The sequence below is a fragment of the Polypterus senegalus genome, chromosome 4 (assembly GCF_016835505.1).
Source record: "Polypterus senegalus isolate Bchr_013 chromosome 4, ASM1683550v1, whole genome shotgun sequence".
NCBI lineage: Eukaryota > Metazoa > Chordata > Cladistia > Polypteriformes > Polypteridae > Polypterus > Polypterus senegalus.
Window position 1 is genome coordinate 63,352,149 of NC_053157.1, and position 12,827 is coordinate 63,364,975.

Genomic DNA, 12,827 nt, shown 5'->3' on the forward strand with positions numbered 1-12,827 from the left:
TGTGACAATCTGAGAGTGACACTGATTACACAACCTTTTTTTTATCAGTGCACAGCCTTGCATTTTTGAGAAAGCCTACACTGTTGTCCACCTGCAATTTGTTATTAAGTTTTCAGTACCAATCATCAGCATGTTTTGAAGCTAAAACAAAAAAAAACCAATGCAAATTAACTGATGGAGCCAAGCCGTGATTGATCATAAGTGTGATTTTTTTTTATTTATTTTTTTTTCCCCCCTTTCTATAACTGATCTAGATACTGTTTTTCAGAATGTAATAAGAGAGCAGGACTGTGGTTTTGAGTTAGCAAAATTAATTAGTATCTTTTTTTGGTAGACATTTATTCAAACATACTGTATTATGTGGCAGTACTAATTTTAGCAGTTGATACTAATGTACAGTTGAGATTTTTAGCAGTTTTTAGCTATGATTGAATCAGTTTTAAATCGCCTTTCTAACATTATTAAATACCACTGTTGGTGATTTAATGCAGAGTTCTCCTGTAGCCTGTTTTACACCAGCACTACCAAGGAAAAGGAGGAATTGTTCTATGGCAGAAGTGTGTCGTTCATGGGTAATTGCATGTGGTATATTCAACAGTAATAAGCAGCTCAAGTGAACAAACAATGGTTGCCCCTATAGCCCCCCCCCTTCACCCCCAACCCAAAAATACCATATACAGAAAAGTACTTAGATAGAGCTTCTAGTACATAAGATTAATGAACAGCAATATAACAGGCCCGTTGTCTTGGAAGATTTTCCGGGCAAAGCATGTAACACAACTAGTTTAATTATCTCTAACACAGTGCCCTATATACGAGGCAATACTATTTTATCTTGTTACAGCCCATATAGCCTAACAAAGCAAACATTTCTTTTTTACTAAATCAGTTTACCCATCTGAAAGGGATACACATCTCACATTAATCAGCCTTAATATTTGAGGGGTGTCATGCTCTGCTTTGATTGAGTCAACACTTATAGATGTTGTAGTTGCATTTAGTACTGTACACAAATAAGTTGTGTGAGTGATGATCTGACTGTGCTGTTGTTAATGAAAGAAGAAGATATCTGTATCATGATTTTTTTAATGTTAGGTTGGGTATAATGAACTGCCTTTCCCAAGGTTTCTTCCATTTTCCCTACAAGGTTTTTTGGGGTTTTTTCCTTGTCTTCTCAGAGAGTCAAGGCTGGGGGGCTGTCAAGAGGCAGGGCCTGTTAAAGCCCATTGCGGCACTTCCTGTGTGATTTTGGGCTATACAAAAATAAACTGTATTGTATTGTATTGTATAATGCAATGCTCCATGTACCCCCTTAGTTTATGCCATTGGAAAATGGCACACTCCATAGGGGCATAGTTTCTCTTCATGGATTTGTTTATCTAGTCTATATGTAAAAAAAACTTATTCAGAATGACTAGTTGTTAATATGCATGTAGCAACCTGTAATTGTGTTTTATTGACAGCTGGTAATTCCTGGTTGAGGAAGAACGTTTAGTGGCTTCTACGCATTGTTAGGAGGTTTGCAGTGCATTTTGATTTTTGTAGCAAGCTTTTAAAAAAGCCAATGCACTATTTCTTAATTCTGAATGTTAACGGAGGAACGCTATGTGAAGTTTCATTGAACAGTAAGATTATCACCAGTTATTCTTTACATGATGATTTTACATGATGACTTTAACATTATGATTTAATGTTTAAAACAATATGCTGTCAAGAAAATGTATGTGCCCTTTCAAAATTAATTTTAAAAAGAATGTTGCTTTATGATACTCCAATAAATCCTGAATACTACTGTATATTAAAACACAAATAAACTTTTTTTTCTCTATTTATCCTTTCTAATAAGTGGTATTAAAATCTAAACATGTGAAGTGAGGAGTCCTGACCAGAGTGGAATTAATGGTACTTTTTATGTGTGTCAGGTGAAACCACCCAAATAAACAGCTTGACGGTTGTTCATGTTTTACTTACCTGAGAAGATCTAATCTAACCTGCCTCCAACTCTAAAAGAAAACTAAATGAATGACATTTTTGTTTAGTTAACTTTGGGTTTCATGTTTACTAAATCAGTCTTTGCATTTATGGAACAAAAATGTGATTTAGATTGAAAAAAAAATTAGTTTAAAAGAGAACTCAGTTTTGTCTCTTTGCACTTTGTAGTCTATAATACTTTAACCCAAAGCCTTGGTTGCCTTTTGTGTCATCATTTTGCTGTGTAAATATGTCTTTGCTACAAAGCATATCTTAGAGAGTCGGTGAAAGGGCAGCTAGATAACTGCTCTGTCTAGTATCTGGGTTTAATATTTTTTTAAAGAGATCTCTTCCCTTCATTATTTGCATGTTTTTAAAAATTATTTTATTAGAAAATGCTTAAATGTTTTTACAGCAGAACAGCTAATAACATTGCAGTACTGTATGGCAACATTTGTTCTGTGACATTTTATCAATTAACTGCAAAAAAACAGTTAATGAGAGCTGGTTCAGTTAGACACCACTCTTTGCTCACCCCAGATGACATTCTCCTGAGTGAAAAATGAGAGTTTAGCCAGCCATTTCACATCATATAGTATTCTTTAGTCATAGCATGTTATTGTTGTAAACACTAATTTTTAATTAGTACTAGATCATTATTTTATACCAAGCCTGAACACTTATTAAAAATACAGCATTTAAGTCAAATGTAGTTTGTTATAGAGTGTTCTAGTAACTTACCACATTCAATCTTAAATACTTTATTTCACACAAGTATTGTTCTGTCTAACTTTATACTTTTTTATATATGTACAGAATATAGTTTTGAAGAATGGATCAGATGTTTTCAAAGCCTGGGAGAACCCTCCTCCTCCAGTGTATATTCAGTTTTTCTTCTTTAATGTAACAAACTCTGAAGACATTTTACAAGGCAAAAAACCTTCTGTTACCCAAGTGGGACCATATACTTATCGGTAAGTACTAAATGATACTTGTCCATGCACAAACTTTTCTGTTCAGGTTATTTACTTTAATTGATCAAATACTTCTGTAATTGATTTTTGTTAATTCTTATATCTTGGACCTTTAAATGATTATTCTGGGAACTTTTTTAGCAATACAGTTTCAGAAATCATTAAATCTTAACTTTTTACTTTGTTGCAATGTTTCTGTATTGTACCTTAATTACAACTGTTAGGATTCGGTGATGCCATTTTGCATGGTGAGATATTGCATTCACTTGACTATTAGACAGATTGGAAATATTAGTTTCCTGGATGAAAATTTCAAATAAATGCCTTTTGTGGAACGAGCCCTGGACACAGACGGGAAGACAGGTTATTATGCACCACCACACATTCATTTACAATATTTACAAAGTTATTAAAGTGCACCGCAAACCCCACAAGTCCCCAAAGTCCAGGCCTCTCACACACTCTGCCTTTCTCCTTCTTCGGGCCGCCTCCACTCTCGCTTCTCCTGCTTCGTCCTCTCCTCACCCGACTCCAGCCTCGAATGAAGGGCGGCGGCCCCTTTTATCCACACCCGGATGTGATCCAGGTGCTTCCCGGCAATCTCCCGCCGACACGCCCCAGTGTGGCGGAAGTGCCGGCTGTACTCCTGGAAGCACTCCGGGTGTCCCTGCTTCTCTTCCCCCCCAGCACTTCCTGGTGTGGCGGAAGTACTGAGGTCCAGGGCTCCCAAGGCATTGGGGCGCCCCCTGGCGGTAACCATGGGCCCCTACAGGGTTGAGCTTCCAAACTCTGCACCCGTGGCCCCCAGTGCAGCCAGGGCGGTCGTCCCCTTGTGGTCTGGAGGAGGCATAAGCCCTCCTCCGGTCCTCCTGGGCGTCCCGGCTGGGTACCACCCCCAGCGGTCCGCCACACTTTCAAAACAGAAGGCCCTATGTGACAATTTAGTTGTCGAGGCATAATGCTGACATATCATCTCATTCAAAACTATAAACTTAAAAAATAAATGACAGTGTGGAGGACTGCCGGCTTCATACTCCGGTCGCCACCCCCAGGCCGCCGGGAGGAGCTCTCCCGACAGCAGGATCGTGCCCCGACTTCCAGCAGGGCATCACAGACCTTGTAGTGTTTATACACAGCCCTGCTGGATACCTTGGGGGCCGCTGGGAGTCTCTGTAGGAGGGCTTGTGGGCTCATATGTGCCCTATAACCCGGGAGTACGTCACGGTCACGTGACAGGAAGAAACGACATGCTCACGGGTTGAAGAAAAAGGACTGTTTACCCTGACCCGGAAGGAATAAGGAACTGTGGACTGGTTGGGCAGGAACACCTCTGGGTCAGGGGCTATAAAAGGACTCTGGGAAAGTCCGGACACTGAGCTGAGCTTGGAGAGAGAATATTATTGTTATTGTTGATTTATGAGTAGTGTGGAGGGTGCTTTGTGCACATTATTGTTAATCAAATAAAAGTCTTGAACTTTTATCCAGTGTCTGGAGCCGTAACTGAGGGTTCAAGGGAGCGCTAACGCCCCCAACTGCCACACTGGCGTAGCCGGCAGGATTCTCTGGCCGTCTGTTGGCAGGGGACCTGCATATAAAATAAATATTGTGTGGGCAGACAACCCTAGGTGGATCACACTTCGTTGCCTGGAGGGACAAAGCCACCCACTACGGAGAGCGCTGCTGCTGTGCCTAATTATACGCGGAGAACGATGGGGAAGAAGTCCGGAAAGAAAAAGGTCAGTCCCAGGTGGGTCCCAACATCTGACGGAGGCCGAGATGACCTGGACGTACCTGAATGGGTGCGAGGAAGACCGTGCGCTAATTCGGGCCGAGCAAGCCCGAGTCGCGCAACATTCAGGATGTGGACAGTTATCGAGCGCGTCGGACTCCCCAGATGGACCGGGGTTTCCGCCACCTAGTCCGGAGGTAGGTGCAGGTAAAACGGCCAACGTTTCAGGCTTGTTCTTATCCTGTTTTGCAGACGCCCGCATTCAGAGTCTCAGCGGCGTCTCGGATGCCTGCCTCATGTTCCGGCAAGATGGCCGCGTTTCCCAGAAGGCAAGCCAGGACACGAGACGGCTAGCGACGCCCCCGTACGAGGACAACAGCCTGGTCACCCGCGGTGGATGCCGGGAAGGTGAAGGAGGCTCAGAGTCCTCCGATGAGGTTGTTTGTTCCCCGACGGGTCCGTGCCTCCTGGAAGGGGAGGGGAAGGCGAGCGAAGCAGCGCCAACACAACTAGCAGCCAACAAAGAGGGACGGGTCGTGGCTGAAGGGTCTGCCGTTAAAGGAAAAAAGGCAGATCACAGCCCCAGATTAAGTGGGAGATCTCCAAAAGAAAACGTGGGTCTCCCGACATAGCAGAGAGAAGGGCTGAAAGCAGCCAAGCGGCCGTAATGCCCACCTTGGCAGAGAAAGGGGCGGAGATGACACTGACAGAATTCCCAAGGTGTTTCTGGTCTCGCAGAGGGAAACAACCAGAAGGACAGCGCCGGTGTTACAACTGCCCTTGGCCGGGCCATGAGTGGCGCCATTGTCCCCGGGGGGACAGGAGGTACACTGTTTCCCCAAGGTTCGCTGGGGGACAGGGACAACGCAGCCAAGGTCCGGCAGACGCGTCGTCCTGGAGGAGGACGTCCCTCACGGGGCTGGAACGCTCTGCCCCAGAAGTCGTCGCTAAGAGGGGGGGAATTGTGGAGGACTGCCGGCTTCATACTCCGGTCCTCACCCCCATGCCGCCAGGAGGAGCTCTCCCGACAGCAGGATCGTGCCCCGACTTCCAGCAGGGCATCACGGACCTTGTAGTGTTTATACACAGCCCTGCTGGATACCTTGGGGGCCGCTGGGAGTCGCTGTAGGGGGGCTTGTGGGCTCATACAGTGGTGTGAAAAACTATTTGCCCCCTTCCTGATTTCTTATTCTTTTGCATGTTTGTCACACAAAATGTTTCTGATCATCAAACACATTTAACCATTAGTCAAATATAACACAAGTAAACACAAAATGCAGTTTTTAAATGATGGTTTTTATTATTTAGGGAAAAAGAAAATCCAAACCTACATGGCCCTGTGTGAAAAAGTAATTGCCCCCTGAACCTAATAACTGGTTGGGCCACCCTTACTTAGCAGCAATAACTGGAATCAAGCGTTTGCGATAACTTGCAGTGAGTCTTTTACAGCGCTCTGGAGGAATTTTGGCCCACTCATCTTTGCAGAATTGTTGTAATTCAGCTTTATTTGAGGGTTTTCTAGCATGAACCGCCTTTTTAAGGTCATGCCATAGCATCTCAATTGGATTCAGGTCAGGACTTTGGCTAGGCCACTCCAAAGTCTTCATTTTGTTTTTCTTCAGCCATTCAGAGGTGGATTTGCTGATGTGGTTTGGGTCATTGTCCTGTTGCAGCACCCAAGATCGCTTCAGCTTGAGTTGACGAACAGATGGCTGGACATTCTCCTTCAGGATTTTTTGGTAGACAGTAGAATTCGTGGTTCCATCTATCACAGCAAAGCCTTCCAGGTCCTGAAGCAGCAAAACAACCCCAGACCATCACACTACCACCACCATATTTTACTGTTGATATGATGTTCTTTTTCTGAAATGCTGTGTTCCTTTTATGCCAGATGTAGCGGGACATTTACCTTCCAAAAAGTTCAACTTTTGTCTCATCAGTCCACAAGGTATTTTCCCAAAAGTCTTGGCAATCGTTGAGATGTTTCTTAGTAAAATTGAGACGAGCCCTAATGTTCTTTTTGCTTAACAGTGGTTTGTGTCTTGGAAATCTGCCATGCAGGCTGTTTTCGCCCAGTCTCTTTCTTATGGTGGAGTCGTGAACACTGACCTTAATTGAGGCAAGTGAGGCCTGCAGTTCTTTAGACGTTGTCCTGGGGTGTTTTGTGACCTCTCGGATGAGTCGTCTCTGCGCTCTTGGGGTAATTTTGGTCGGCCGGCCACTCCTGGGAAGGTTCATCACTGTTCCATGTTTTTGCCATTTGTGGATAATGGCTCTCACTGTGGTTCGCTGGAGTCCCAAAGCTTTAGAAATGGCTTTATAACCTTTACCAGACTGATAGATCTCAATTACTTCTGTTCTCATATGTTCCTGAATTTCTTTGGATCTTGGCATGATGTCTAGCTTTTGAGGTGCTTTTGGTCTACTTCTCTGTGTCAGGCAGCTCCTATTTAAGTGATATCTTGATTGAAACAGGTGTGGCAGTAATCAGGCCTGGGGGTGGATACGGAAATTGAACTCAGGTGTGATACACCACAGTTAGGTTATTTTTGAACAAGTGGGCAATTACTTTTTCACACAGGGCCATGTAGGTTTGGATTTTTTTTCTCCCTAAATAATAAAAACCATCATTTAAAAACTGCATTTTGTGTTTACTTGTGTTATATTTGACTAATGGTTAAATGTGTTTGATGATCAGAAACATTTTGTGTGACAAACATGCAAAAGAATAAGAAATCAGGAAGGGGCAAATAGTTTTTCACACCACTGTATGTGCCCTATAACCCGGGAGTTACAACAGTAAGAAGTTTGCTTTTGTTTTCACAAAAAAACGTAAACCTTATCTTACCTTTTGTATGGACCAAGTAACAAATTGACAGTAACCTCATGTTTCCCAAAATGCCAACCAGAAATTCACATTAACACAACTAAGTGCCATAACTTAGAACTCTGACAGTCCCAGTAGCCAATTCAGACAGTGCAGAAGCAAAACATTATCAGAGAGACACATAGCCAGAGATTGGCTTGTTTATATTGTAGCTCAAATGACAGACCAGATCTGCTATTTCTCTTATTTCCATATCATAGTTAAATGCAACTTTCAACAGTTATATTTTGATATTATACTAAAATATAACATTTATTGAATTGAAATGTAGTCCTATTTGTTTACCAGAATGCTGTTTTTTATTTAAATGAAGGTGACTTTTAATTTTATAATTTTTAAATTGTGATTTAATGCATGGACTATTTGTTTGCTGTTTTTGTTATTCAATACTTTTGTTTTGATTTAGCTTAATTATTTTGATGACTATTTTATTATCTTGTGCTATTTTGTATTATATTGGCTTTCCAGTATCGATGATGGTGTGTGCCTTGAAAGCTGCTACCTAAAATACACCATGTTGAATTGATTGCTCCTTTGCTTTAATGTAGTTTGCTGGACAAATTTTGTCTAATAATTTGTGGAAAGAACGTTGCCATTTAAAAGTTATACAAGAATCAGTTTTGGCCAGGTACACAAATGTGAACTACAGATTTGTTTTGATAGTATTGGTATAATATATAAGAAGAACACAGAATACAAAAGATAACTATAAGAAGATTAAATTAAAATTAAGATGCAGCATATGAGGGCAATACAAAAAATAAAGAAATAATAGCAATAATATTTCCAGGCAGTCTAGTGTGCAGGTATACATACAGTAGATACTGATTAGAAGCTTAGACCTGATTAGTAGGAATAATTGAATGTGGGGAAAAAAGCTGTTTAGGTGTTGTGTTGTTTTAGCTTTCACTGCACAAAGACATTTGCCAGAGGGAAGTCTTTGGAAAAGGTGAGTCGGATCAGCAATGGTGTTTGTGTCCCTTTTCCTTACCCTGGACTCCAATAGGACTTGATTGTGAGTTAAATTGCAGCCTACAGTCTTTCACATATTTTGATGATCCATTAGAGATTGGCATTAACCTGAACAGAGGCAGCACCAGTCCAGACAGTTATAGATGAGGTTTGAATGGACTTGATGATGGCTGTGTATAATTGGACCAGTATTGCTTTAGGGAGATTGAATTTTCTCAGCTGACTCAGAAAGATCATTCTCTGGTGGGTTTTCTTAATAATACTTGTGATATTATTGCCCCACTTAAGGTTTGGTGACAGCACAGTGCCCCAAAACTTAAATGACTGTCATCCTAACAGCTGAGTCATTTATAGCAAGTGATATGTGAGCAGGTGACTGAAATCTGTGATCACTTCGAAGTTTTTTTTGAATGTTTCAGGAAAAAAACCTCAAACAATTCTGCTGATTCCAGTCTGGCTAATCAGTTAAATCAATTTTATAGTCACTTCGGAGGACAATGGGATATAATTCCTGCTCTTTAATCATTATTGTTAAAAAAAGAGGATTTGTTTGAAATGAATTAATATTTAATGGTAAATTTTATTCAAATTTTATACCCCCTATAGCTTCTTTTTCAGTTGCTTCTTTTAGAGAAAATGATGGAAGTATTAGTCGAACAAGATAAAAATCAATGTGATGTTAATTTCAATACTACACCAGTATACAGAGGTCTATATATACATTGCCTATAAAAAGTATTCACCCTCTTATAAGTTTTCATAATTTTTTATTATATGACACTTATTCACAGTAGATTTAAAATAACTTTTTTCAATTTGATATTAATGGGTCCTTTTCTGTCAATCAGTTCCAAAAAGCTAAATCAAATTGATTGTGATTCAGTGTTGTATAATAATTTTAAAACTTCCAAGGTGGGGTGAATACTTTATTATATATAATTTTAATGTATAGCTGTTTGACTGCAAATTTTGTAAAGTAACTTATTGTGACACTATGGTTAACATAGGGAACCTGTGTATCTCGACAGCTGTTCTGCACAGTCTGACAGATTTATAGCGGATCCATTTATATGTTATCTGTATAGTTTCACTTATAAAATAATAAGATAAAAGCATTAACAATCCGGTGTGTAAAGCTAGCACTTAGTTGAATATAATTTGCTTATTCCATATTTCGGTATCTGCTACTTTGATAGTTGTTTTTTTATAATACCTCCACATCTAGCTGGCATTCATGGATCTGCTAAGCATGAAGCTGTTAAACCATGTGATATACTGTACTGTAAACAAGTGATTATGTCACAAAAACAAAAGTTTATTGTACAAAACACGATCTGAAAGTTTAGGAATTACAATAACATTTTTTCAAAGGAAATTTATCTTTGAGTGTTTAGTGACTACTAACTCTTAAAGCTCTTGATGTTCTTCTAAATTTGTATCATGTTGAATTAAGGTTTTTCATGTGTTTTACACCAATTTTAAAAACTGATTTTCTAAGCTCCATTGAGTTGCACTTGCATTAGGCAGTGTTCTTAATATGACTGCTTGATTTTTAATACTTAAAAGCTTTTAAAAAAAATATAAAGTTTAGAAATTTAGACTGTCATTAATGATGGGTAGGGGTTAATGATTTTGGCTTATCACAGGAAAATAGTGCATTTTTCTGATGCAAAATAGTACTGTATGTCCTGCACACACCAGAAGAGTTGTAAAATGTATCAATGTGCTCTTTACAATACTCTTGTGTTAGGGCTGAACGATTAATTGATTTCAAATCGAAATCACGATTTGAAACAATGAGATTAGCAAATCGCAAAGACTGCGATTTAGGATATACCTGTATTAAGTGTCTAACTAATAAGGCTGTTACATTTGAATAGCAACATTCGATCTAATTCAAATTTATTTTAAAAAATTTGTATTCAAAGGCAAAAGCTGACATTCGATTGTAAAAGAATAGTTGTTTATTTTGTCATCACTATTTTTGGCTTTGTGTTACTTGAGACATTCTTTGCAAAGCTGCAGTATTTTGCACATCTGTCTTTACACTTCACATCTAGGATCATCCTTTTAGTAATTTTGAATGGTTAGCTTGTTTTCTTCATTAGCAAAACGTACAGCTAGAGCCCTTCAAAATGTTTTTTCTGACCCACTGCTGTGCTCTTTTTATCCACAATTCAGACATGTCTGTGTGCAGGCCCCATAGTGCTATGCCAATCCAAACAAACCACCACACTCTTGTATATAAAATGAACATATTGTATGTACTCGTAGATTCACAAAGAACCGAACAGGTGATTTTTTTTGATTGATAGGTGCCCTTCTAGTGAGTATCATCACATATCATACCCAAACATGCACATATGAAATTTGCTATAAAAAATAAAATTTAATTGATTTTCTTACAGACGATAGTAAAAATGTAAGTGAAAAAATTAGATGCCTGCATCTAGCACTTTGTACTTTCAGTCACAAATCTATCCTTAAAAAAAGATATATTTTTTTAGGAATTTAAATTGATTGGCAGGTTTAAAATTTCTAAGTAGCATTTAGCTCTTTCTTCTTCTCTTGGTTTTTAGCTAACCACTAATGTGAGTGTTTCCCTTTGCTAAGCTGAACTTAATGTTTCTGTTCTATCTAACATTATTTTTAATCCAAAAGAGTTTGCCATGCATGTGGGGTAAAGATTACCATATCTTGACTAAAATTTTTAGATTCAGATTTCCATATTTGAGATCTGAGGATTATCAGAATAGTCTATTTTAAGGAAATAGACAAACAAACAACAGCTGTGATTTATGTGCAGTTTTTAACATTTTTTGAGGGGATTTTGACAAGAGATTGCACTGATGTGCACATCTGGTAGGGCATGGAAGAACAAACTCTGTAACAGCACTAGTCAAAGCCTTACAGATGCATGACAGAATTATACACTGATTTTTATTTGTTTACCATATTGTGGCCAGTCCTGACACAGAGCCCGTACTCTTGAAAGAGTGAATTCTAGGGGTTGTTACACACTTTATACTTGATGTTAGAGGGATAGTAGATTGTCCATTTCAGAGAGCTCAAAGGAGAGAAAATCTTTCAAACCCAAAGAGGGTGCTTTAAACCCCAAATACGGTGGATGAGCTCCCTAGCTCCAAAGAGGAGTACGAATACAAGATGCATGTACCTACTTTTTTAAGGGAAGATGTAGAATCTACTGATTTAGATGAGAGTTGAGATCAGAGCCTGCATGTAAATGCACAAGTATGTCCATTAGAGTAAACAAGATTTCAGCTTATGGGTGCAAGCTTAAAATATATATCCATCCAAAGTCTGTAGAAATGTCTCGCTCATCCTTAATTAACCTGTCTCATTATTGGATGAAACTTTGAAAGTATGACAACTCTCTGTTAGTAGTGGTAGAGGTACTAAACACATAAGTCGCTCAAGGTGTCCTTCTGGTATATGGGAGTGGGGTAGGGAGCAACTTGCTTTTGAGTACTCTGTCAAGTCTTTGCCATTGATAGTCTAGCAGTGTAGGGCTAGGCCCATCCTATATATGTGTTGAAATCTGTAATTGTTGGTGTTTAAGTAATGGGATGCTTGTCACTACAGGAATAAGATATAACTGACCACTGCACAACCCAGCTTGTACAGCAATTAATATTTGCATAAAAATATATTTGTAAACCTTGAGGAAACAAAATCTGACTAATGATTTAATGTATAGTATAATACACAATAACATCTTAATTTATTACTGTAAACATGTTGGTAAACCAATATTTTTATCAAATGCTGAAATGCTTTGACAAATGTGCAGTGCAGTAGGAAACTGCATATCTTCACTATTTGGTGTGCTTAGACGATATATATCTAAGTGTTTTTTCTTCCCACTTTTTTTAACATACAGCTGTAGATGTACATGAGAAATTGCTCAAAAATAAACTATCAGCATATTTTAAATAATAATGCTCCTTGAATAAAATAAAATAATGTTCTTTTCCTGCATTACAAAAGACTCACAGCTGTGCAATTAAGAAATTGTAAACAGAAAAGGTACAGAGCGAAAAATGGGCTCTGGTTGTGACTTTGGGTCTGCCAGTCTCTTCCTATCAGAGTTTCTTCAAGTTTCCAATTGCCTTTGGACTGTGTAGTACACCATGAAAACTGATTTTTTTTTTTTGCAGTTAAGCAGGTTTCATTTCGAAATTCTACGCGTAACGGTCATAACGGTCGACAACGTCCGCCATATTGAACTTTCTTATTCATAGCCCTATCTTCACGAAATTTGGTAGGCGGCTTC

At 39.2% G+C, this 12,827-nt stretch overlaps 1 protein-coding gene across 2 annotated transcripts in view; it reads left to right on the forward strand.

Annotated features, from left to right (window-relative positions):
- Positions 1–12,827, forward strand: part of scarb2a (scavenger receptor class B, member 2a) — an 83,442-nt gene that overhangs the window by 22,319 nt on the left and 48,296 nt on the right. For both annotated transcript variants that reach the window (XM_039750778.1, XM_039750777.1), the window contains one exon: positions 2,788–2,945. In XM_039750778.1, the coding sequence (XP_039606712.1) occupies positions 2,788–2,945 (158 nt within the window). The remainder of the gene's footprint in view (positions 1–2,787; positions 2,946–12,827) is intronic.